Genomic DNA, 27,764 nt, shown 5'->3' with positions numbered 1-27,764 from the left:
TGCAAACAAAGGCATATTAACACTCAAGCAGTTGGAATACCTGATAATTTACAGATAGAGTGCTTTTTTGTTTTGTTTTAAAGGAAATGTCTTAATGACAAGTGCCTACTCCTAATTTTTTGTCCTCAAATTTATCATTTAACCTACATTTACCTTACAAATTTTCATTGACGTTAAGTAGCAAATAAGTACAAATCTTTATGCATCTTCCCATGAGCCATTTTTTATCCTAAATAAGCTATCCAGCAATATACTGTAGTTGGAAAAAAACACTACATGCACAAAGCATACAAATCAAACACTAGGTCTGTAAAATAAGCTTTAAGTAAAAAAAACATGGTTAGTGCAAAGTCCTGAAATTTATGACATGATCACAGACTAAAGTACAGAAAAGATGGGACTGATTCAGGCAGATTAATTGCTTTTGCCAACAATCCTCCCCATTCAAAAACACACACAAAAGAAATTACTTGTCTTTTTCAAGTAAAAGTGCAAAAGCTACAAGAGACAATGAGAATGAGTTTACAAATAAAATATGGGGTTATGAAAAAAGAAAAGCATGACCGCAATTAAGGAAAAGCTACTGGTTCCTACTTACAAGATTTATAAGAAAGAAGAATTTGGATAAAAGATGCTGCAAGATAATAGAAATAAAATGGAAACAAATCAAAGGACAGCAGTAGTTATAAAATACTTTTAAGATGGTGAAATTGTAATATAAGTTAAGAAGCTTTTAGCTTTTTAAAAAATTGATTAAAAGCTTTATGATACAGCAAGCTTGTTAAACACATAGGAAATTGGCATACAGGTCCAAAATTATGGTTTTGGAAGTACCATGCAAAACAATGAACAAAAAGTTACAAAATACAACTAAGATTTAGAGCTGTTCATATCAACATGTATCAGTTCTTTAACAGAATGTATTAACCCTTGTCAGCTCACAGACCTGTCCCCATGTCCCAGTGCACATGGAACATACACCAGGCCATCCTAAGGCTCCTCTGAATTGAGGTACATCCTGCAGGGGGAAAGTTACTTACCTGCAATCTCCTCACAGCAGTACTCCTGCTTCCAAACCAGGAGTCCCCAACAGTATTACAGCTCCCATTTCCCTAAGCCAAGTTGCTAACAAGCAGATTATCTGAGCATGCCGCCCCTGACCACCAGCTCCATTAACAATCTTCCAAAGCAGAAACAAAAGGTAGAACACTCCCAGAAACATTAAACATCTCAAACAACATCCAGAGAAAGAAGAGAGTTAGAACTCCAGCAGACAGGTACTACCCACCACCTGGGGAAAGCTAGTTCTTTGAACAGGCAGGGTCAGACCTGTAACCAAGCCCCTCAGCAGCACTCACAATGTCCCCAGTCAAGGCTGCTTAGAATTCGCTCCTAGAGCCTCAGTAACATTCTATGGGACATTAATGACAGTAGGGCCAGAAGAGGTGAGGGTAATGACATACCCCAAGGCTCACCCACTGCCAACAGCCCCTGGGCGATACCAGCAAGTCCCTGAGGTGACTCCTTCAGCTTCTATAAACTGCAGAGCTGGCATCCTTTAGGTACAAGGATTGAGAATGAGTCCATCAGACTGGAAGATTCAGTTGCAGAAATGCTGGCACAAGGTACTGGTGAACCTCTCCCCATTCTCAAAGGCTGAGGACAGTAGGTAGCAGTAGAATGTAGTAGGTAGTAGTAGTAGAGCCAAGCTTGTCTGAAACACATCCTGCCACTGAACCTGCCCTGGCACAGACACACACACACCCAAACTGTCATTCTTGGGTTAACCTCATACAGGCTCCGTAGCCAAATTCTTATGAAGGTGTTATCTATCATAGGGATCTATTTATCCTACACTATCATAATAGCTACATAAATACCACACACCCATCTAATTTTAACGACTACGCCAGCAGGATCCAGCTGCTTTCAAACCACCTATGCATATTCCAACAGGCCATTTTTACTCTCTCACCACAACACAGTGATGTTTATCAGCTGCCCACCCCAAAGCTTCACCATCAAAGTCTGGGTGAAGAAACTAAAACCTGATAAGGACACTCAAGGCCCAAAAGCATCATGCCAATGATGGCATGATCATTGCTCTGCTTCAGAATCTAAACAATGACACAGGACTACCCTGAAGGACAGGGCTCAAAGAGCAAACTGGACAACTGCTTTCCAGGTGATAACCATCACCAGCAGCCAACTGTAGGACAGACAAAACCAGAACAACCACAAATGTGGAACACCTACAGTTTTCCAGTCAAGGGTTGGTACAAGAAGTTCACCCATGCAATGACAGAAAATTGAAAAACCATGAGGCAGCAGTTAAACTAACAGAACCAGGAGAGTTGAGGCTGAAGGGTCCTCTGGAGATAGTCAGCCCTCCCCAGCAAAGCAGGGTCAAGTAGAGCAAATTCAGTTACCCTTCTACCCATTTAGACAGTTTTTCATCTCAAGACCTACAAAAAGCTGGACATTTTTTCCACCCATCATTTTTCATTACTTCCTTTCTGGAGGTTAAAGAGTTCCAGAGGTAAAACGTGAGATCCTGGGACAAGGAAGAAAGGAAGGGTAGAGGGGTACTCATTCACATCAGCCTCAATCAGTGCTCTTTATTTCCTAGAGCTCATCAAAAAGGTGCCCTGTAAGATGGGAGAAGGACAATGTGCTTGGCCATGTGTGTCAGCAGGATCTGTTTAAAAGAATCAAACTAAATTCTGAACTAGAGCCTGAGACCATGTCTCATCCACAGGTCACCTGCACTGGGCTCATGAATCTCTCTTTGGTAATCACAGCATAGGAATTCTCACTGAGGCTGTGCCACGCGACAGGAACACACACTAGAAAATGCAGCATTCCAGAGGTGTCCCAGGGCACAGGGGTCTCTACAGGACCAAGGAGCAAGTTGTAATACTTTTGCAAAGTGGTCCTCAGTCCTCCAGACAGCAGAGAAACAAAGAAGCTGTATCAGACAGCCAAAAGAGAAGGAATTCTTAACTGAACGGCATTGAAATAAAGCAAACATTAGATGGGTTTAAGCCGCTACGATCTTACACAGCTGCAGTTCCAGACCTAAAGAAATATTGTGTGTGTGGGCCAGTGGAAGACATGACTACATGGCAAAGCTGATTTTAAGTGCAGACACTTCCCAATCAAAACATTTAAAGCACCCATAAAAACAATAGTGCTTCTTGAAGCTAATGCTAAGATTATCGACAGCAGAGTCAAACATGGTAAGAATACTCCAGCTAGCAGCTGAAGTGTCATGGCTACAAAGGATAGCAGATGGACCATGACATACAGGAACAGCCAAACTGCAGCTGTAAAGCATCAGATTTACTTTGGACATCTTTCCTAAGGGTAGGGACTGTGGCAGCTAGCTGTCCCTTCTCTGCTGGCCCTCCTCCTTCAAGCCACATCTACACTGGGCAACAGGAGTAGGTGGATGGGCACAATGTGCAGATCTGATTGGTATTGATGGGCCTCACTTCTGTGACGGGGGGCCCTAATACAGAACCCTCCTGGCCCACCTCATCAACCAGCATAGCACTTCCTGCCTTATGCTGTTCGAGGAGGAAAAGATTTGGAGGCATCAGGCATCACAGGTCAGATTCCCAGAATAAAAACTTTCAATTTGGACTTAAAGCTCATTCAAAAGACACTGATGCTTCAAGTCAGCAGAAACTCCAGGGGGCTGGCCCTTTACATGTCTTGCTTATTTTGCCACCTTAAGCAGAGGCTGAGCAAAAGGATAGATCAGGCAATCAGAGTTTAGGGCCTCTCTACAGTGGCTCAGCAGTAGGGGTCCGTCCTCAGTTCTCCCTCCTTCAGCCAGCCCACCATGGCACTGCAGTGACCAGTGACCTTACACAGCAGTACCAACACCCAAATTTCTTTAAGTTAATTCTGTCTTCCAAATGGCTAAAAAAAGCAGGACGTGACCCAGCCAGGTTCCTGGGAGTCCACCAACATCATTGTCTCAGAACCACTGCTGCTAATACACAGCAGATTGTGTGATGTGCAAAGACTGGTCTCGCTATGGACAGCTCAGAAGAGCACAGAGGAGGAACAGAATTAACTCAATTCCAAACAGCTGTCTAGTTTTCAGAAAGCCAGTAAATCCCTCTGCAAGGCTAGTAACACAACAATTTTCTGATTGCTGTTAGGTGATTTAAGACATTGCATACATGAATAGAAGGCCCTGGAACCCCTTCAAGAAAGTTAAACCTTTTGATTTTGGATGACTGTGTACTTCTGCCAGCATCACAACACCTCTGTTTACAGCTGACACTATTGCATAAGCACCATCTCAGCTGACATCCTTCCTTTAGAGGTTCAGCACTTCGTTAAAATTGCTCAAGAAACAGGTTATGTCAAAACTTAAATGATCTAATCAATCTGAAAAGTACTAAATGTAGTAATACATTAAATGCATATGCAACTGAACACACCCTCAAAGGATGCCTTACTCCTTCCTAAGCCCAGCTGTATCCCTAGTCAGGAGTCACAGGCCTTTTACAGAGAGATTCCAAACTCCTACCACAGAAATCCACACGAACACTTTCAAAAGTCATGTGCTACATACCTAAAAATACCTTTAGAAGATCCCAAATCCTAAGCTTTCACACAGGAATTTGACACAATAAACAAGGAGGACCACCAGCTTAACTGCTGCTGTCAAGTCCCACTATACATCCAACTTGCTACAACAAATGTCTTTCCCCTATTTTTCTTAGGCCAGTGAGTTACTGACAGATTGGCTGATAGATCTCTTGGAAAAGTTAAGCAGACATTCAAAATACACCACTCTCCAAAACCAAGGAGAAGTACCACTTTGTGCATTATGTGGCGTGATGTAGGACAATTTTTCAAATATTAAAGAGTCGATATAAATAGCTGCTATTAATCATAGATACTCAAGCAGATTTCAAATTAGGAAGTGGAGTCTTACCATATGATTTCCTTCCCTTAATAGCATTTTCCCCAGTATCATAATTGGAAGTGCCATGCTTGTTAGAGCAAGGGAGTATTTAATAGTAAAGACTGGGGTTTTTTTAAACTTTGAAATCCCCAAACACCTGCTCAGATAATAGCAGATGCTGGCTCAGCTCAAGGGGTTACCTACAACAGAGCACTTCAGATTTTACATTTTTAGATTACGCATGTGTTTATCTTGCAGGTAGGAAATTTCAATAAAACAAGGAAAAAAAAGAGTACATATATTTTTTGTAATATTTACCAGTCATGCTGCTGTCTCTGTTTATTCCATTATGAAGTTTACAGTGAACAAATGCTGCATCAAATAACCATGATCCAAAGAGGTTCAAGATGCTGTTAACCTTTGGCCTGCGAGGAGCTGGAAGTGGCCGAGGCTCAGAGCTTGTCTGGTTTGGGCTAGAGAGTGGAGAAGTAGAGGAGGGTTGGTGCTGCACTTTTGAAGCATGTGCAGTAGTTACCTGTTTGAACAGAAGAACAGATCAGCTCCTACAATCAAGGAAATTACTTCCTCTAACTGAGGAAACAATCCAAAGGGTCAGCTACTCAAATACAGAGTATGAAATCTTACAGTGCTGGTTTTCATCGTTGCTTTGTTCACAGTCACTGCCCGATGCCTCCGGTTGTGGGGTGGAGTGGTGTTGGTAGCAGTGTTCTGGGGCATGCTCAGCCTGTTCACTGGCGTGGGTGGTGCGCTGTCCGACCGGGGTCGGGAAATGCCTGTTAAGGCCAGGAATAAAGCAGGCTTTCAGCAAGAATTCCATGGGCTCACACATAGCAGGCCATTAGCAAGCATAGAAGCCTTTGGTCAAAAGCCATGCTTCCCCCAGCTCCCCAAAACAGCAGTAGAAAGAAAAACACCTCTCCCTGTTTTACTATTAGCAGAAATAAATGCATAACCAAATGAAAACAGTAATTACATCAAATAAACAATTGATTAAAAAACACCAAAGGACCCCACACCTTAAGGCTGTGGGAAATGACAGATAGGAGGAACCAGTCTAGAAGCAGGCAGAGGGAAAGGAGCAAGGCTCACTTGCCAAAGAATTTCACAGCCCACTTCTGCCAAAATTCAGATGCCTCTCGCCTTTGCCTTTCTTTCCCAATCATAACTCCTACACCTTTTTCTGAGACATCTCTAAGATGTCTGGCCCTTAAAGCCACCTTAGCTCACTAAATTAAGATGAAACACATCTGCCACACAGCTTTCTGCTCAGTTTGAGCTGAATCAGCTGCTGAACAGTCAAATACTAAGGCAGTACATGAGATAGAGTAAGAAAGCAGAGCAAGCTATAATTTTTCTGGCAGCAGCAGGACATTAGACCACTTTTTATCCAGCTTCAGTGAAACTCATGATGTACAGAGCTCTTCCCAGTCAGAAGCAACTCAACATCTGCAAAACGTGAAGTGACAATTTGCCCATTTTAATAAATACCAACACCCTTGTGCCCCATTTGAAAAACGATGTGGGGAACTGCAATGTGCTTGAGAATTTGACACAGATTTTTTTTTGACCATGTTAATTAAAGTACCTAAGTACTATTCATAACACAATGTAGAACAATTTGCTCCTGCTAAACCATCAGTGTTACACCCCGGGCAGAGTATGCACTACGAAACCCATTGTTTTGGTACATTTGGCTGGAAAAGAGGATGCACTGTTTTGCCAAAGACATCATGTAGGTACCAGGGAGAGCAAGATAAAGCCCAATGCTTTAGCAGTTGTGACAGAAAACAATGAGCTCTCCCATCAGCCTTTGCTGAAGGGGTTTCTGCAGCTCTCAAGTCTGCCTGAGCACACTTTCCCAAACCATACCTACAGCATGAATTTAATTTCACTGAAAACTCTCCTGTGCCCCAATGCATTGTAGTCTCTGTCTCTGCACTCCAGGTGGGCTATTATCACCCTGGGTGCTTCATCTTGCTACAAGATCTTTTTAAGTCTGAAGTATCTGATTCATAAAACCACAGAATAGACTGGGTTCAAAGGGACCTTAAAGACCCTCCATTCCACCCCTTGCCATGGGCAGGGACACCTTCCACTAGACCACATTCTTCCAAGTCCTGTCCAACCTGGCCTTGGACACTTCCAGGGATGGGACAGCCACAGCTTCTCTGGGCAGTCTGTGCCAGAGCCTCACCACCCTCATAGGGAAGAATTTCTTCCCAATATCCAATCTAACCCTGCCCTCTGTGTCCCTAGAGCCTGCTCTTCTCCAGGCTGATGGTCTCATTCCACTAGCAGGTTTTTTCTAATACTGTTTATGCATCTGCTCGAGTCTCCTGAAGTCTCACATCAGCTCACACTTATGGCAGATGACATTTGTTCGCACACGTGTAAGCAGAAAAGCAGCTGGAGACAGGCAGCTCTTCCAAGTTTACAATAGCATGTATTCCTGAAGAACTTACAGTAAGTCTGAAGCATACTGAGTATAATGCTTTAAATTTCAGGTACTCCATCCTGTGACTTAAAACTGACCAGCCGGAGCTACTCAGTTACCACCAGACACAAAGAAACATGACTTTTCTACTCAGTAGTAATAATCACCCACTAACCATAAACTAAGTGAAACTCTCACAAAGATCTGAAGATGACAGTGCAAATTCAACACCTTATAAAACAGGCACACAGCAGTTGCCACAAAGATTAGAAACATGGTGGTGAGTGCTCACAACATGCTAAAGCATAGCACTTGCATTGGTGACTTGATGGAAAGAGAAAAGAACCCTTGTTTGGGAAAGAGATCCCTGGTTTTATTTTATATTTCTGATTTATTTGTTTTGCATTTGAAACTAAGGCCATCTAAAATTTCATGCATTCAAATGTTACTGTTGTATATAGAGATTTTTTAAAAAGTGATCTGAGGTCCCCTCCTCATCAGTTCCAGGATATACTTGCAAATGATAAATTGTTATTGCTGTATTCATGGCGAACACAGATTTCAAGAGAATAAAATAATGATTAAGTTAATATTCCTAGCCATCCATGGGTAAGACTAAAACATTACCTAGGAATGCATCCACTAAACAGCTGATTCCACGCATGGCACGAAAGAATATTTGAGGCAGATGTTTAAGGCAGGGGTACTGATTCAGTTCTTGAGTCATCCCACTCACATTCAGAAACTGCTCCTGAAATTTGGGGGTAGAGCTAATAATGGCTGGGTTACTCAAATCCACAGGATTACTGCACACAAAAAGAGCAAAATATATGTTAGTCAGTTTAAGAACAGCTGCTGAGATTTTAAAAACATTTGAAGATGCAATAGTTTAAGGCATTTAAATAACACCATAAACCAGTATCCAATATCAATACGTTTTAGCTGTTACTCCATCACAGGAAGGCAATTTTCACTTCCTGGGTTGGCTGTATTTAACTGTCTTCATTTCAAACATTACCCAAATATACTGAACAACTCTAGTAAAATAAATCAAACCAGAGCACACAATTGCTAAACTAATTATTGCGGTAATATTAATTCCTTATAAGGTCTTTTGAACCCAGTTAGGAGTTCCTTAAATCACTGAAGTTATTCTTGAAAGATAAGCAATGAATTAAATATTGTCAAACAGTGACAAGAAGGGGAGTGGATTGTAAAAGTTGGAGCAATTTTCCTGACTGACTCAATCCTGAAACAGCAAATTTGAAAACTCCAAAATTGAAGAGCACAGTACTTGTGACATTAGTACTACAAATGAAGAAAAGAGGGATTTTTTTAGTCAGTTAGTTAAACAGTCTAATGTTTATCTAGCTTTAACTATTAAATAGCATTTTATTTAATTTTAATTGTTTAATAGTCTGGCTATTGAGAGCATTAACATAATACCATGTCCAAAAATCTTTAAAACAAAGCACAGCATTTGGTTCAGCTATACATTTAAGAAAGATTAACACATATGTTAGAACTAACTGTATAGACTTCTTCATAAAAATAAATATATAAAGATAAACACCCATTTTAAAAATAAACTGTAGGTTAAATTTAACACCCTGGAGAATAAATGGAAGTCATATGCATCTCCCAGAACTATTGTTCAGCTTTTCCTGTTTGCTATTTCAGAGAAACGAAATTCTATTGACCTCTTGTTTTTCAAAATGCGAAATAGCTAAAGCAGTTTTTAATTAACTGAACCAGTTTACATTTTGAAAGAGTCAGAGTTCAAAGTTGAACACCACTCATGGCCTGCCCTGAGTGGCTGCAGGGCACTGGCACAAGTCTCTCATTCTGTTTAGGTGCTTAATCTTGGCAATCTCCAGAGAAATGTTTCATTTGTCATGCAGATGTATAGATCTGATGCAAGAACAGGAACAATGGATGGCTGTAATTATAATACCTCAGCATATGTAAAAAGCGAAACCACGTTTGTGCAACGCACTCATTATCCATTTCAAGAGGAATCAGACCAGCATCTTCATCAGGAATTTTAAACGGAGGAAATGAAGGTCCATATGTAAAACGCAGCAACCTAGAAAGCAAGTCAGACAGACCTGTTCTTCAGCTCACACTCCTCAAAATTTAACAGTGCATTTGAGCCCCAAAGGTATCAGCAGCCCACAGGCAAGTCCACAGGCAACAATGCAACATCCCGGGTTTTCCTAGAGATCCCCATTTTAAACAGTCACTCAGCCCTCTTACAGCTTTGGATGGTGCACACCTGGAGCCTGCCTAAAGCTCCAGCTGTTAAGCCCAAGAGCTGTCAAGGCACAAGACCCCTCAGCAGCTCTCCCATCTCTTAGCCAGAGGGGTCACCAATTATCGTGCACATCTGACAGGATGTTACATGAACAGGAATAGGGGAAAAATTCTTTAAATAAATAAAGAAGAAGGAATTTAAGCCCTTATCCTCACAGCTCTTTAGCTCAAGCATTCAATGAAACTAGCAAGTCATATTAGGTTGCAGTTCTAAGTTCCAGCTCGTGACTGATGACCTACACTGTACCCCAGCACCCTGAGTAGCACTCTCTGTTGACCTACAAGCAGCACAGGACTTGCAACCCAGTTTAGTGAGTTCTCCAAAACAGATGCACTTCATCTGCCAGAGGCTGCGATCTACAGACCAGCAAAGAGCAAACCAGTGATCCACCGCCATGAGGACAATGCTTGGAGAAATGGAGATCTTTCCCTAGAAGAGCAGTAACTACCTGAAGAGTCACCAGTGACCTTCACTGAGCTCCTGCTGTCTAAACTGACCCCTCCTTCATACCCAGCCTCACCAAATTACAGTTCAATTTGCCTGATCAACATAATCTTGATGTTCTCTAAAGGAACAGAAGAGATCTGCATTGCACCTTCTCAATATCCCAGCATTCCCAGAAATCAAGTTTGTCTTTCCCTAAGTTAACTTCCTCGTCGACCTAGATTACAATGTAAGATGTAACCAATAGTATGCATTCTATTATCATCTTCACATCTTAAAGCAGGTGGGGCAGTGCCCTTATCTCCTACCATGACTCATCCTTGATAACTCCCTTTGGAAGCTACCTCTGTTTAATGGGCAATCAAGGACTCACCGCATGACTCATAGAATTACATCATCCCGCTGTGAGATGCTCCGCCCAGGGGGAGGAACCAAGCATTCCTACCTGGATATAATCTGGGGTTTGGAACAGCACAAGCAGTCCTTACCTACTGGATTCCCAGAGGATAAGAGCTACCACTGGACTTTCAGGTGAAGACCAGACCCTTCTACAGGATCAGCGCTTCAACAGGACCACTTCACCTGGACTGCCACCACCACCCTGACTAACAGGGTGTTAGGTTGTATCCTGACTCTGTCAGTGTTCTTGTACTATTGCATTTATTTTTATTTTAATTTTCCTATTAAATTATAATTATGACTTGTGATCTCCCACTGGTTTGTTTTCAAACTAGAACACTTGTAATAGTCAAGAAATGTCCCACTTCATCCTTGCTCATTTATAAAGTAATATAGTTTTATAAAGTCATTACAACTAGGAGAAGAGGAGGAGAAAAGTACTCTATGGCTGACTCCTAAACCAAGAGTCAAACAGGCTGAATTTCCATCTTCCACTTCTCCCAGCATTGGGAAGTAACCTGCAGCCAATTAACACAAGTGTCTGAAATTACAGCCTATTAACAGCCTGGATAAAAAAGCAAAAGAGCTTCAGGACATGAGGCCCTCTCCAGATGCAAGGATGATGAAGAATCCATTCAGTGCAGGAGCTGGTGGTGCAGCTGCAGTGACAGCTGCAGAGTGAGCTCCCTGAAGGGAGCCTGGGGCAAGAGGCTGGGAAATGCCAACATTGTCCATAATGAAGGGCACTGGACCTGTGGCCCAGCCAAGTGCTCAGCCACTGCAGGAGCTGAGGACTAGGGAGGAAGAACTGAGACTTGCATGAGCTTGGACTGTGAGGGGATAAAGCCCAGTCTTTTGTTGGGGCTGCTCCTTGGAGGCACCAGCTCAAGCTCTTTCTGTGTTACTGTGCCAGGAATAAAGGGCTTTATGGAACAAGACATCTGAGACTCCCATGGGAAAGCTGGGGCCGAACTGGTGAGGAAACCTGGTCTGACTGTGAGAGTGGGGAGTGCAGGGACTCACGCAGGGCACTCCTTGGCCCACTGGAGCTGCTGCTGCTGCAAAGGGGCTTCAGTCCCAGCTCTTAAAGTTGCTGCTGGTGGGAGAGTGACTGCCAGAGATTCTTGGGAATGGTCAGACTGGGAAGGTTCCTTAACACCAGAAATACACACATCTGCACCAGGTAGCAAATGCTCTCCAGCCCTGTGTCCACCTACATTTAGTGCCCACAGGCATGACCCCATGTTATGTTTTTGCTGTGGAATTACCTGGCTCTGAAAGACTCAAAAGTGCCTGGGCCAACCCCATGCATGCTCATGCCTCACACCACTGCCTGGCAGCACAGTGCACTGCTTCAGTTCTCCCTATGACTGCAAGAAACCAGTTTTTCAAAGAGCATGGCCAAATCTTTAGTGATATATGGGACATTTTCAAGAATGATTGATTGAAGACAGATACATTTTTAGCCACACATCCAAGATAGTTAAGATATACTTAAAGCAACCTAGATGGGGTAAAAGTAGTATCTATTGGTATGGCAACACAATTAAGACTCCAGTTTCATCCTGCTAAAAGTCATAGCCAAGGACACAAATTAACACTGTGTCTGTGTACAGATTTCCAAATATAGTTTTCCATATGGTTTTAATTTGAAACATTTACTCTCAAGCTTATTGCTAATAACCCAATTCACAGAACTGTTTACTAAAACATTTTAACTGTTTGAAGCTGGAGCTTCATTGAAGTATTAAAAATGCAGCTTAAAATACCACTGAACTTAAAGCTAGCCTCAGAGGAGCCTAACTTTCCATGTATCAGACATAAGCCAACATTACTGAACACAGACTAAAACAGTCCAGAAACCTTGCAGACTCCTGTGCACCAACAGAACCAAGACTGTTAGTCAACAGTGGGAGAGAAAGTGTAGGCACAGGGCATGGTGCAGAACACCAACACATGTTTTGAGACAGAGCTGTTCTTTTCAGATCAGTGAATCATAAAGTATTTTCCGTTATGTAACGCTACATCTAACAAGCTAAAAATAGCTCAAGAAATAGCGTGGGAAATACACAGAACTCGTATTGCAGCTTTATTTCCCAGAGGTTTAACAAGTACCTGCATAACCTGGAAAAATCAATCCACACCTCACATTTTGACAGGTAATTCAAAGCAAAATTTTTCAAAGCTAAAATAAACCCTTGCAGAAAAATACACTATTGAATATTTCACAATGCAGCAATTTTAACACATCTTTGAACTTTCACAGAAATAAGTTACTGATATTTCAGAAGAGCTGGAAGGAGGAGACCCAGATGACCCTCGTACCAGCAATTAATTCAGTTCATTCCTCCGAGAGGCTGAAATTTGTCCCACAAAGACTTCATACCAAAAAGACTTCAACAGTAAGGGTACTGAAACTCTCCTCACTGTTCAGAGCCTTCTACTACAACCGAAACTCTCCTGCAACCCTCAGATGTGAGCGTTCCCTCAGTCAGTTTGCGGGTGACACTGAGGTGGGCAGGAGTTGACCTGCTGGAGGACAGGAAGGATCTCTAGAGGGATTTGGACAGGCTGGATCAAAGGGCTGAAGCCACTCTATGAGGTTCAACAAGGCAAAATGATGGGTCCTGCCCTTGGGTCACAACAACCCCAGAGCTACAGGTTTGGGACAGAGTGGCTGGAAAGCATCCAGTAGGAAAGACCCTGGGGGTGCTGATCTACAGCAGCTGAACAAGATCCTGGTGTGGCCAGGTGGGCAAGAGGCCAAGGGCACCTGGCCTGTACCAGCCATGGTGTGGCAGCAGGACCAGGGCAGTGACTGTCCCCTGTGCTGGGCACTGGTGAGGCACCTCAAGTGCTGTGTCCAGTTCTGGGCGCCTCCATTCAGGAAGGCCACTGAGGGCTGGAGCATGTCCAGAGAAGGGAACAGGGCTGGGGATGGGGCTTGAGCACCACGAGCAGCTGAGAGAGCTGGGGAGACTCAGCCTGGAGAAAAGGGCATTCAGAGAGGACCTCCTCATTCTCTAAAACTACATGAAAGGAGGTTAGTGGCAACAGAGGGTTGGCCTCTTCTCCCAGGAAACAAGGGACAGGGCATGGGGAAATGGCTTCAAGTTGTGCCAGGGGATGTTTAGATTGGATAGAAAAGGTTGTCAGGCACTGGCACAGGTTACCTAGGGCAGTGATGGAGTCACCAAAGGGTATTAAAAGACATGTGGATGTGGCACTTGGGAACATGGGTTAGTGGTGGGCTTGGCAGTGCTGAGGGAATAGTTGGATTTGATGATCTTAAAGGTCTTTTCCAACCTAAACAATTCTGTCATATATGATCCTTACTGTTCCCATACCCAGCAAGACTTGGTACAGCTCTTCTCTCCTACTCCCTAGAGCAGAGAGCCCGTGGGCTGCCTCTGGCCCAGCACACCCCAACCGGCAGGGCACAAGGGCCAGGCAGCTGTAACACAGTTTCAGCTCCACAGGGTCCAATCAGAGTCCAAAAGTCACCTCAAACCCAGCAGCATGAGCACTAACAAGCACCTAATAATTTTGATGGTGACGGCTATTAAACCCACATATATAATGCTACACTAATATTCTTGAGTCATTCCTCAGGGCATATGATGAAGAGTCACAATGATGGAGACTAATACACACACCACGAAGTGTTAAATATCAGAGAAGTGCTAAGCTTACACAAGAACAGCGACAATCCAACTCAGATCTTCCCTTGCAGAACAAAGGAATACACACACAATCCAAGGATACAGCAAGATTTCTCACTTCACATTGCTCATTCACACTTGGATTGCTGCACATTCCACAAATAAGCAATTCCAAAACACGTATAACCATGATTATCCCCACACATGCATTTAATCCCACGGGATTTCTCCTACCTGGAAGTAAGGGCACAAATGACCTTGCTCCACTGCTCAACTACTGCAGGATGATGTCGCCAGTTAGCCACCATCTCTTTGGCAGTTTTCCAGTAAGGAGGTGTTGGAAAGCACCGCGTACAAGCGAGTAACCATACCTCAAACAGCACGCCAATTAATTTCTCAGCCAGATTCTCGGCAATGCCACCTTACAACAGAAACAAAGCACACCTTCAAGTTAGTGTTCCATCTAAATAACTTCATACATCTCCCCAAGGAGGTTTTGGTTACAGTGCATAAAGATTAAGCTCATTTTTAAAATAATTTTTAAGAATCATTTTTGATTGCTTCCTACACCAATTAGCCTTTTTGCAAGGCCAAATACAAAAGATAACACCCAGGGACATGTGTGTAATAAGGGACAGCAAGAGTTCACCAATCTTAGGCAGTCTTCTATTGCACTGTGTCTGCATCAAAGTCTTTTTTTCAAAATAGGTAAAACTGACACTTTTGTTTTGCACTAGGCAGGCTGAACAGCAAGACAAAGGGGTTTCAGTGAAACAAACAGGGAACAACATTGTCTGAAACTGTTCATCCCAAACTGTTCCTGTATAAAGTCATTGTCCTGCAAAAATACTTTCAGGAAAACTCAGCTCCAAATCATTCAGTCTTTTCTGGAAATGCTTTATTTCGGAGTAATGGGGCAGAATTAGGAGTGAGCTATTGTGCTTTGGTAGCTCCTAAGAGCTTTTAATGGGTTTCCCCATCCTGCTGGCAGCTGAATGTCAAGAATAGCCTGAAGTTTTTCCAGTAATTGAACCAAATGGAAGATGAACATGAACCTTGCACAGTTGGAGCTGCTAGAAGAGTGTCATTGATCTGAAGAAGAAATAATAACAAAACCTCCCAGGTTTCTCTTGCCATAATTGTCGACTCATGAGCCAGCTTCTGGACAGCTTTCAAAACCTGCAAGCAGAGCCTGATCTGACTGGATCCCGGGTCTGGCCTGCAAGAGAAGAAAACAGTGCTCAAGAAACAGAAGTATAAAGTGATGTATCCAGCAACATGAACTTTCAGCAGTTACAAAAGGAAACAAACATTATTGAGCAAGACCCAAGAACATGAGCCAATATGCTTCTGTGCACCTCAACTCTGTCTCTAGGCATCCCAACTCTGCCTTACTGAGCACAGGATGCACCATAGCACTCTTCTCTATGTGAGACTCAATACATAGACCAAACACTCACCAGAGCAAGCACAATCCATCATCTCAAAGAGCCTGATCTTGGGCTAAACCATGACAATCCAGTTGAAATATCATGAATTATTACATACATAATTCAGAAGTGGCAAAACTAGGAGAAGCTATTGTTAGCAAATTAATTAAAATTCTTCCTGGTTCTCCTGTTGTTTCTAAATCAACTCTTATCCCTTCTCCCTTTAGTGTGATGTTCCTATTTAATGACCCCCATCTAGATCATCTTCTGTAAATCCAAGCAGATAGGAGTAAGGAAGGAAGGAAGGAAACAATTTCATATTTTCACAGTTTTCCCTGTTGTAATAATCAGATCCACACTGGCACTGCTGAGTTACTCAACACGAAGTTGTGCAGAAGCAGCACAAAGCAGCATCACCTCTTCCCATCAGTTAGTCTGGACAAGGCAGAACAGGTAGAAAACAGTAACAAAACACATTCTGGACAGTATCTGAGGAGACTGGTAAAAAACCAGAGGAAGCCTAAATTTTAAAGGGTGAAAGAGGAGATTACAAATTAGAGTGTGCAGCATATGTGAGGCATATTTCAACCTGTGCATCATTTCATCATCCCTCCTACTACTCACTGAAGGGATGACAAAAAATGTAGAAGTATTACCTTCCACCGGACTACTTAGTATTACCAGATTCCTACCAAACATTTTCAATGTGGTATAACCCACAAGTCATGTTGAATAGCAAGCACCTCAAGAATGTGCTGGTCCACTAAATACTATCAGCTTTTATCTTGATAGCATAAATGTTGTATTACAGTACTGGAAACAAGATGACAAAGAGACAAGATAATGTCTAATGCAAAATTGCAGATTACTAGCCACAGTTCAGGACCTCAGTGGGTTGCTTGATGCTAGTGCTAGATCACAACCCAGAATCTCTGTAGAACAACAAACTTTCAGACAAGTGAGCCCTGCCTTGCTTATAGCACTATTTTTTGCCTGAGTAACAACAGAGCAGATCGTTTGAATCAAAAGATATCCTTAATCTATATAGGCTTGAAGCTTCCAAGGCTGCTTCAAGACTTGTTTCCCTCATCATTTAGAGAAACTGTAAAAAAACAGGGCTTATATGCAAGCTAATGGGATACTTCTGAGCTAATCCTGTAAAGGCAACTCGAAAATTTCTGTCCATCTACAACTTCCACTTGTCCCCAAAGTTAACCCAGTGGCAAGCTCTGCTTGCACTATTTCTAGAATTCTAGACATCTAGATTTCTACAGAACTTGGCCTTTTGGCCATACTTCTTCACAACAAGTACTGTTCTCATGATTTCATATGAGAAGCATATGAAGTTATTACAAAAAAAAGTACTTTGGCAGTCACATGTTCCATGGTCTCTCAAGCAATTACAGACATTTCTGTTGCAGAGGACCCGGATATCTGTACCTCACTCTCCTGGGGAGGCAATACAGGGGGAGAGAGTTCTCATATTTCCTCCCAACAGTGTTTGTGGCCCTGAAACTTTATCTGACAGCAGTAACAACCACTACTGCTTAAGTCATCTTCAAGACCTCTTGGATATTCTAGGGTTGCCAGAAATGGAAAGCCTGGGGGTTGCCTGGGGACTATTCAAATATGTCAACCATATGTTTGTTTCTTCAGGGTGGACAGAAGGCCAGTGCAGGAGGGAAGGATACAAACACCCTCTCTCGTCTCTGTGGCAGATAGAGGAAAGGTAACTTGACTCACACGGCTTTCACAGTTTTATTTTTCAGCATCACACTATTTCAAGGACGGTGCATGTACATACTTGATTCAGCTGAGCACTCAGACTAGACTAATCTATATGCATGTGCTCTATATGGATGTACACAAGCCCCTGAGGTGCCATTTACACCCAAGTGCCCACTTCAGGCTGCTGCATTCACACCTCACCTATACACCACCCTCTGAGTCTGAAACCTTCACAACTCTGCGCCACCACTTTTAAGGCAGCCAAACCAACAGCTACATCGTTTCCAGAGAACCAGGATGAGGAAGGAAGTTATTTTGATCACAACCTTTCACAGGACATAGGCTTACAATAAAGGCTTAGTATCTTCAACACAAGAACAGATTTTTCCAGGAGTCCGTTCAATGCAGGTTGCTATAACAGCTTCTGGGTAAGTATTCTATATGAGCCCATCAGCATCAGCAACCTGCATCAACTGGGTAAACCCAGAAACTATTCTCCTCTTCCCCACCACAGACACCTAGGTCTGAATCTTTGCTTTTATTCAAGGCAGGTGTGCACAACTCAGTTCTGCGTTTCATTTGCAGTATAGAAATTTTTCCTGTTGCTAGAGTGAATTCTGAACACAGCTTCCCAGAGGGCAAAACTTAAAAAGAGAGTAGGGACTTAAACATCAAGTGTTGACAGCAGCAGCCACGAAACATCAGTGTTTAAGGTACATCTCAGAGGCTCTTGGAAGAAAAACTACAGAACAGCTATACTACAGGGATAGTGTTTAAAATAATTATTTTTAGGCCCTCCCTTTCTCTAGGTGTTAATTATTTCATTCAACAGCTATCACGTGTAGTCTACCAGCCTACACTGAGGTCCAATAATGACTTTGGGAGAGAAGGGTGAAATGGAAACTTGTGCCAACAGCATGCAAGAAGCTGTAGTACTGAGCTGCCTGTTACTAGGGCCCCTGGTGTGAGAACAAGCAAGGGATCACAGAAACAACTACTAAATGACCTAGTGAAGAATTCCTTCTCTGTTTTGCAAAGGGAATAAAGGATCCCAGAAAGCAGACTGTATTCTGCACTTATTAAAGCTTAGAGACAACCTCCTGCGGCAGTCTAACCCAGAAGCTTGCTTTCCTCAGACTTGTGTCATTACATTCACCATCCTTCAATGGGAATTAAAATGCATTTCCACTACAAGTTAAGAGCAACAGCAGCTAAGGGTAGGTGGTAGACTTCAAAGCAATCAATAAATACCAAAGAACTCCTCTGAATTTGCACAAGTTATTATTCAAAGTCCTTTTTAAACAAAGCCTTTAGTAGAGTGAAGAAACCCAAGTGCAGCAGAGCACTTTAAAGGCCCCCTGCAGTGATACATTATTGATACTGATAAAAGCAGATGATCCGGTACTTAAGGCAATATACCAAACATTGATCTGAAGTTAAGTACCTTTTCAGGGGGCACTATTATTTAATCTTACTTATCCAGTATATATGTCCAACAGCAGCAGATAAACTCGTCATAAACTATAAACAAGGTCATGATGTTTGCACACTCTAACAATGTAGCTGTGTCCAAGACCTAGAAACATGTCTATCTCAACACCATCACCCAAGGATGTCAGGCAGCAAGCGCTCCGCCATTGGGCTCTTTCAAAACTACCAGTGAAGGACAGTTAGCATAACTATGCACATTTAACAGGCAGCAAGATGCAGGCACAGAGCAATCGCTTACTGCAAGATCCCTCAGTACCTCACAAATGTGGTGAAATCTTGAATAACAAGGGCTGGGACTGCCATGACGTGCTCTTAGTTTATCTCAGTTTTACACAACAAAAAGCACACGGTCACACAGTGATGCTCTTCCGCCTTTCCCCTTACCCTCCAGTCATCCAACAGAGATGAATCTTGAAGCTCTTAGGACAGTAAACATTCAAGTATATGAACTATCTGTGATTCTAGTTACCAAACCACAGCAGCAACAACTCAAACTGCTACTGAAAAATTACAAAAGATGTTTGGAGAAACACCTTCCTCCTAAGCTTGCAGCAATAGCTGTCTTATTTTACTCAAGAGCCTCCATGCCTCATGAGTCCTCTGACAGGTTACATGCTGACTATAGCTTGGAATCCCTCAGCCTCCTGAGCATCCCAGCCCTAACACTCACCTTGGAACAAAGAGATTTTGGAGATGTTTGAGAATGCTTTGAACATAAAGGTTTGGTTCCTTAATAACAGGTAAAGGAATGGAGTCCTTAGGTAACACAAGAGCCATAATCCAATCTGTATACACATCCACACAGTATTTCACAGTATCGCCGTCCAAAGGGAGGGTCAGTCCATAACAAACCACCTCCATAGTCCATTTTACCTAACACAAAGAAAAAATTATTAAAAATAAATATTCCTAAGTAAGTACTGGTCAGAGCACATCAGTTCTAACTAAAAAAAAAAGCAACAGTAGTTATGCTGCATGGGCAATTCTGTTTAACATATCCTGCAAAAAAACACCAAACCATTAACTCGTATATCATGATATTATGAAGAATATGAATAAATGGCAAATCACTTGCTAAATACTGAATCTCTTAAATCTGAACTGTAGAGAGAACTCTTTGGAATACACAAAAGCTGCTGGTGAAAGATTTTCAAATTCTAGTAAATACTTGTACTACACAAAGACTTTTTTTGAAGTCACATACTGTTGCTTCAAAACTGAAGGTAATTAGAAAGGCTTTGTGTTAAATGCTAAATTCCTTGGGTTTGTTTTGAGTTTTTTTGGTTGGTTTTCTTTAGCCTGAATTTCCTGGTACAGTAGTTCAGACAAACATTTACTATTAAATTATGAAGTACACTTCTATGCTATGATCTAGTTGTGAATAAAAGCCCTATGGAGATTACTAAACTAAAAATATAACACACTTCATAAAACTTGGGACAGTAAAGAGAAAAATAGAAGAGGCTATAGAAAACCATTAAACTGTCACTCCAGCATGAAGGAAACTATCATCTTCAAGGAAAGGCACTTACTTCTTTGTCTGTTTTTAGTAAACTCTCACTTCCAACAGATGATGTAATTAAAGCTTGTCCAAGAGGACGCACCACTGCATTTGCCACTTCTCTCCCCACATTCTCAGGATAGCTGTGAAGTACACTGGTATTCCCCTGATCATTTTGAATGACAAGATGCAAGGATCTCCACTCTGAGTACATAGTGCCTCTATGCTACAATCCAAACAACACCTGGGGGGGCAAGGAAGGAAAAAGATAATTAGTCAAAATGTCTATGACATGAGTTAGCAAAACTGAAGCTGTGTATCAATCCAGGCCCTTGTAAATTCAAGATGCACATATCCAAATTTCATTGTCATACAAATTTCATACATTTGACAATCCAGAAGAGATTCCAACACTTGTTCTTCAACATCAGTATGTTTTTTACACAGACAAGCTTTAACACAGCTTGATTACAGAGATTACAGCAGGTTTCAGTTCAGGACTATCAGCCCATTTTAGATACTTAAACTTGAGAAGTGACTTCACCTCACACTTCTGCTTGCACCCTCTTAGCAGGAAAGATGCTTTCATTTACATGACATCTTCAGGTTAAGCAGAAAATAGTTCTACAAGTATTCTGCTCCTGAAGCAATGGCTGCAATTCATCCCTTGTTCCCTTTTTCACCTCAACAGCAGTTAAAAAGATTACCAGGAAACTTCCAGGAAAATCTTGGTCATCTCAGAAGAGAAAAATTCAGCCTCTTACACATTCATAAGGTATTTCTACAGCAGACACTAGTCAAAACTGCTAGCTGAAAAATGCGATTGAATAATAATGAAGAATGCCCTTTATCTGCAGTGAGTTCAGGACTGGATGAGCCTTAGTGCATCACTAGCTTAAACCCAGCATCATTTTACAGTTTCATTACATCACATACAGGTTCCAAATCTATGGCATTGGAATGCATTTCAAGTCCTTGTAAAGTCAATACACACACAGAGTCACTCCCTAAAAATCTACATTTGTCCCACGGATTCCAGACAGAAAAGCCACTAAGGAAATTTCCCATGCAGTGCTCTCAGAACTAGACACAGTTCTCCTATCAGTAACAATCCCGGCACAACTGCAGTTGTGCATTTCCCCTCACTGCAGTTTGAAATCAGGAAGCCAAGCTGACATGAACTAACCAGTTTTTGCAGTGACGGGGGCTTGGGCTGGGTATTTTGGCATTGTTGTGAAACTGCAACCAAGAGAGGCGATTAGAAGCAGCAGAAGTTAAGCTGTGCTCCCACAGTCCCTCTCAGGCAGCAGCACCCTTGTGTCCCAAGCAGTGGCTTGTGCTGCACCAGCCACACACACAACACCTACATGCTGTACAGGGGCATGGCTGGGAGCCCTCTGCCCTGGAACAGGCAGGGTGAGGCAGCACCAGTCATGGGACTGCATTGGGCAGCTCAGAGACACCCACCACGCACAGCCAGTTTTGATCCACACATCAAACACATCCACAGATCTGATCTAACTCAGATGAGAAACATCTGTGCCAACACAACAGAGCAGTGAGGACCCAGGGCCAGAGGGGTGGCAGGAACATCCCTCAGACAGCAGAATACTTTGTACAGGCTCACAACAACATTAAACCGCTGCTTGAGCAGGTGGTACCACAGCAGCCTGAGCCACCAGAACTGGGACTGCGCCATCTCCCTTTCCTCCTCTCCCACCAGAATCGGCAGTCTTTTATCCATTATCTGAGCCAGCTGACCATGTGAACAAGGAAAACAGGGCTGGCACAGGAGAAAAGCAAGGAGTGTTCAAGAGACACAGCTCAGATCAGCTCAAGCTGTTACGGATGGCACTCCAAGATCTGTTTGCCAACTACGCTTACCTGGCACAACTTGGAAGCCAGTTAGCTATATAGGGAATATTCTGAACACTTCCCTTAGACATTCCTTGACCTAAAACCAAACAAGAAGCCAGGCCTGGAAATACACATTCCTAGGAACAAGCCTATTTAAACAAGTCTGCCTATTTAGCTGACTCCCTGAATTTTTACACCCAAAACCTATGCAAAAAGCCTGATGATACCCTTCAAGGGAGACAGAAAAGCAAGGCTGCAAGATCTTGTCTTCCAAACTACATCCTTCCTGGTTTGAGGCAGCAATCAACGTGTGCTCATCTCATGATAGTGAGTTAACCAGAGCAGCAGCAGCCTGCAGGAAGTACAACCCTTGCATCCTTCAGGCACCTTCCCTCCTCTGGGGGCTGAGGCAGGGAGAATGCTCATGTCACTGTGGTCAAAACCCTTAGAGAAAAATGGCAATTCCATGACACAGAAAAGTCACACACATACACAAACCCCCCAAAATAAAACCAAAGCAAAAACTCAAACAAAACTCAAAGAAAAAAAAATCACATAAAATTAAAATGCCAAGCAAAACCCACAAAATCCCAATCCTCAGTGATGGCTTCAGTCACTGCTTAGCTTCACTATCTAGGTTTTCATACTGGTATCTTTTCCTTTCATATCCTATAGCCACAGAGACACTTCATCTTCCCCTTTCTCTCCCACCTGAACACCATCTTAGTCTCCAGCTTGTGTTTGGAGTCAAAGCAGAAGGGACAGAAGTGAGATATCATCCACTTTCCAAGACTTCCCCCTCCTCTCTCAGCCCCACAGCAGTTTGCCTCTACCCCCAGAGCAGAGTCCCTTCCCCCTATCCCACAAGGGAAGAGGGGAAGCACTCTCCATTCCTCTCCTGTGACACAAGTTCATTAGAAGCATGTAACCCTGTAACAGCATTTGAGGAACGTTGGTTTAAATAAACTGATTTGAACTGATAAAGCAGCATGTCCTTTCCATACCCACCCTCCGGCTGCCAGTGAACAGCTCATGGCAGGAGCTTATCAGTGTGTGATAAGCACAGCACACTCACTGTGGTTGCCCTCATCCCAGAGCAGGGTGCCCAGGTGTGTGGAAGTGCTGTACAGTACAAGCAAATGGCAGGCAATGCCTATGTGGGAGCTTTCTCATCCAGAAGAAAGAACTCAAAGGACAAGGATTCCCAAATCCTGCTGTGTTTTAGAAAACCTGAATTGCACTAGGGCAGGAGAATGCGAGGACACAACCACCCGCCTTCATGCAGCTCCCTGCCATGATGAAGAAGAGATGCAAAGCTCTTGTGGGTGATCCTTCCACACTTCTGAGGAGTAGCACTTTTAATACATACAGAATATATACAATATGCCATGTTGAAGAGGTTTAGCAGCAGGACAACCAAAACACCTCATACCACAGACTCCCAGCCTGCTGCCTGACATTCATACATAAATTTAATGATGAGCCTGTATCTTATTAATATTTGAGGCTTCCTTTGGTCTTGCTCTAAAAGAAACCTTCTGATAGTCTTAGCAATACACAAGGAATACTGAAAGAAGTAATTGACTCAGATGCAAAATTCTTATGAGGGATTTATCAGGGTATCGATCTATTCATCCCTCTACACTTAGCAATTAAAAGTTTTTATTTGGAAGGACTAGAAGTTATTTTTTATTTAAGACTCCAGTTCAACTGCCACTTGAATTGGAAATGGCTGCAATCTGTTAGGATTGGAGTTATCACTAGATCTACCTAGTATGCAGCTTCTTCTAACTGGACAGGAGTTAAAAAAGGCTGTAAAGTCTCCACACAATGGCATCCGAGACAATATTCCTGACAGATTCCACACACTGACAGATTCATAACTTGCCTTAGACAAAAGCACCTAATGGTGTGCAGCAGCAGGACTCCCTCCCTTCCAAGAGGCTGTATTTATTGTATTGTTCAGTAACTACTGAACCAGCAACAGCAAACTGAAGACCAAAACCAGAACTGTCACACCACACCTGATTTTGACTTCTGTTTTTGGAATGCTTCTGTATTTCAGCTTCAATAAAGCACCCTCACTGGCCCAACTAACATCTCCCAAGTTCCATGATGCTGAATATCCACACTTCACATACCCATATGTCTTACTGGGGTTCAAATCGCTAAGGACTCTCAGAAAGCTGATTAAGAGGAGGGATGAGAAGAATAATAAATAAACCCCTGATGTTCACCAGTAAGTTTTACACACTCTTGGATGCTATATGTTCACTGTATGTTCCTGGAGACATCCACTTACTATGAAACTGAGCATTAATTCCAATATTCCCTAATATGGTAAATAATCTGGGTTTCAATGTATTTCCTCCCAATCTGTTTCATTTTAGGAACTTCAGTAGTTATCACCATATAAACCACTGAAATTGGATGTCTCAGCATTGAAGACCCAACATCCTCAGTTCTCAAACACTGCAGAATCCAGTGAGCACAAAGAATAATGAGTCCATAAAACCCAAAAAATAAAGTTGTATTTCCAGTTTCCAAAGACTTAATACGAACAGCTGCAGCCAAAGTATTTAAACTCCTGGATCACTAAAGTTAGTCAGTGAGAAATAAACAGAGCCACAATCTGCAGTTACTTTGAAGGAATGTGCAGAAGCTCTGAGCCTGAAGCTGAGGTGTTTGGAGTGTGTGCAGGGGAGAGGTCAGGGAATTGATACCCATGTACAGAGCAGTTCCTCAGAAAACGGGCACTGAGGGAAGCAAGTGCTGGGGGCAAACGTGAACACTTAGTCTTTTGTGCTCAGCAGCTTCAGATGTAAAATGAAGTGTTTTCCTACAATGCAAAACAACTTCAAGCACGAAGACAGGCTGTTCCAAAAGCGGATCCTTCTTGGCTTTCAGTAGAACCAAAGAAGCAGAGCAGAGGCAATGGTTAGTAGTACAAGAGATGCAAAGACCATCAGCAGAGAGATGCTCAAGGAAGGCTGAAGGCCTAATTGAGCCTAAACCAGAGAAACAGCCACAAAAAAAGGTCTACGTCAAAGTTCTGGGATATCAGATATGCTTTCTAAGTATTTCCTGGAAAAAAAGAAAGCCCTCTCATTTAACCTCTCCTACCTAACAGTACTAACATCTGCTTGCTAGAGGAAACAATTCTTGTCAGAAAGCCATCCTGCCACAACCCACCTTCCTCCAAAGCCCAAACCAGAGGTTTATGAGCAATTTTTCTCACTCCTGTAACATTCTGAGCATGAACAGCTGCTGTATGCAGCATTTGTCCCACTGCCCTCCACATTCATGTTGGAGAAAGCAAGTTAGATCTAGCTGAGACTAACTGCACCTCTGGTGTTAAGCCCACCAGGCCTGAGGAAGCACAGCTCTCCTGGTAGCTCACTCTGGAGCCATCTAAAGGGTCAGCTCTGCCTAAGGCATGCACTGTGTGTAAAGGACAACAGCCAGAGCAGAGAGCAGGCAAAAAATAAAAATGGCAAGAACCAAATAGAAGACCTATCTGAGAGAAAGACCAGCAGAAACTTGGTATTTTAAGTATTCTGTTAAAGAATAAAAAAATATGCATGTCAGGGTTACTATTAAATTTTTTTAAAAGTCTATATTCAAGGCAGGAAGAGATCAGGCACACAAAAAACCAGGAACTCCTGTCATCATTTCCCAAGGCATTCAGCCACAGCAGTACTAACGGTCAGAGGAGAGAATCACAGCTGCCCTTGTCCAGAGAAGACGAATTTGTCAAATTTTATTGCATTACTGTAGCAGAAGTTAATACATGAATGTGCCACAGGGAAGGTTGGATCTCAAACACAAGGTGCCATTTAAGCCGCAGGACTCCGGTCTCACCATCTCCAGCACTCCCTGTTCATGGACCCCATCGCCTCCTTAGTTCCCAGAACACTGCTGGACATAGCCTGGCCAAAGCAGGAAGCAGGGCACCTGCCATAGAGAAGGCCACTGCCTAGAAGTTGCATACTGTAATAGCTGAAGATGAGCAGAGCCATAGGAAAGCAAAAACATCAGACAGTTTTGTATGTTTCGGCTATTATTTTGCTTTCAAGCTTCATTACCCAGACATCAGTACTACTCTGCTTCTCACTATCACTCTCATTTTTAACAGTAGGTTTGAGAAAATTATCTTCCAGGCAGGTCACCTGAGAATTTAGTAAGTTTTCAAACCCCTCCTTTGTGCCAAAAACTAATGAACTTGACCACGAAACAGCGCACTCAACTGAGAAAAATTTTTACTGAGCAGTTTATTTTACATTGGCGCTTATTCATCACTCCAGTTTCTTGTTAAGTCTCCAAACTGCTCAAGCAGGAAGGACTCTCTTGAAGGCACAGCCCCCTTACTGCGGGGAGAAGCCTCGCTGCAGTCCACTGTTTGCCAAATAAATAGGATCTACTGCCCACAGGGCCGGGAGACCAAATGAGCCAGGGAAAGCAGAATCCGACAGAGCCCGGGAGGCCTGAGCCAGGCACGCTCGGTACCAGCAGGCTGTCGGTCGGAATCTGCGGGGAAACAGCGACACAAACTTTTCCCCCCTTCAGACCCAGCCTCTGCTCGCAGGATCCACACGGAAGGAATGGCGCGGGTACCACCTCACGCTCCTCCCAAGGACCCGAAACGCGGTTCGACCCCCGGGCCGGAGCACGGGCCGAGAGGGGCCCTGAGCCGCGGGGGGTCACCGAGGGTCGCTCCCGCCCGCCCTGCGGTGGCTCCGCGGCACCAGCCAGGCGCCAGGCGCTGGGGGAGCCCCGGTGACAGGCTCGCCCGCCGCCCACCCCGCCCGAGCTCCGCCGCGGCAGCGCAGAGGTCAGCGCGGCGGAGGCTCCGGGCGGCGCCCGCGCCACAGGCCCCACGGACGGCAAAGCGGGCCGAGCTCGACAGCGCCGTGGCGGGAAGCCCGGTCTTACCTGCGCCGAGAGCCCGGCAGACATGTCGGGGCGCGCCGCTCCCTGAGGCCGCCGGCGCCACGGGGCCGCGGCCACACGGGACCGGGAGCGCCGCTCGCTGCGCTCGGCCCGCGCCCGCTTCCGGCAGCGCCACAAAGCGCACGGCAAGGCTGCGCTCTGCGCATGTGCAACCACGCTACGGCGCGGCTCCCCGCCCCTGCACGCGTCCCCTGCGCCGGCGGCACCGAATAAGTCGCAGGGATATGCTGTGCGCATGCGTGAAGCGGCCGTGGCTGTGCCTGGCGCTGCTGTGGGGCTCTTACTCTTAAAGGGGCCGCGCACGCCGGCGCCGCCCGCACCCCGGGCTTCCCGCGGGTTCCGGGGGCTCCGCCATCGCACCGTTCCCCGGGCGCCGCACCCGGGCCCGGCAGTGCCTGTGCGGCTCACCGGAACTGACCGCTGCAGGGCCCTCGGGTGCGAGGAGCTGCTGGCGGGCCTGTCCAGCTCGAGCACAGCGGGCAGCGAGCGGGGGCCGCCAGTGCCGCTCCGCCAGCCTGGCTGCGGCTCCTCTTGCACCGCCACCGCGGGGTCTGCAGGGTGTTGGTGCCCGGGCCAGCCTTGCTCTGCTCTCAGGCCCGCTGCTGC

General features: G+C 44.0%; 1 protein-coding gene across 4 annotated transcripts in view; it reads right to left on the bottom strand.

The window, feature by feature from the left end:
• Positions 1 to 27,269, bottom strand: part of RALGAPB (Ral GTPase activating protein non-catalytic subunit beta) — a 64,942-nt gene extending 37,673 nt beyond the window's left edge. For 2 of the 4 annotated variants that reach the window (XM_082292691.1, XM_082292692.1), the window contains exons 1-10: positions 27,141 to 27,269; positions 20,383 to 20,595; positions 19,521 to 19,723; positions 15,257 to 15,420; positions 14,436 to 14,622; positions 9,337 to 9,468; positions 8,010 to 8,188; positions 5,573 to 5,721; positions 5,246 to 5,462; positions 599 to 634 (exon numbers count right to left, since the gene is read on the bottom strand). In XM_082292691.1, the coding sequence (XP_082148817.1) occupies positions 599 to 634; positions 5,246 to 5,462; positions 5,573 to 5,721; positions 8,010 to 8,188; positions 9,337 to 9,468; positions 14,436 to 14,622; positions 15,257 to 15,420; positions 19,521 to 19,723; positions 20,383 to 20,565 (1,450 nt within the window). In that variant the 5' untranslated portion in view covers positions 20,566 to 20,595; positions 27,141 to 27,269. The remainder of the gene's footprint in view (positions 1 to 598; positions 635 to 5,245; positions 5,463 to 5,572; positions 5,722 to 8,009; positions 8,189 to 9,336; positions 9,469 to 14,435; positions 14,623 to 15,256; positions 15,421 to 19,520; positions 19,724 to 20,382; positions 20,596 to 27,140) is intronic. The other 2 variants (XM_082292693.1, XM_082292694.1) reach the window with 1 other exon arrangement.
• Between the last annotated feature and the right edge of the window lie 495 nt (positions 27,270 to 27,764).

Source organism: Coloeus monedula (assembly GCF_965178545.1).
Source record: "Coloeus monedula genome assembly, chromosome: 17".
Taxonomy (NCBI): Eukaryota; Metazoa; Chordata; class Aves; order Passeriformes; family Corvidae; genus Coloeus; species Coloeus monedula.
This window is presented reverse-complemented; position numbering and strand designations above follow the sequence as displayed.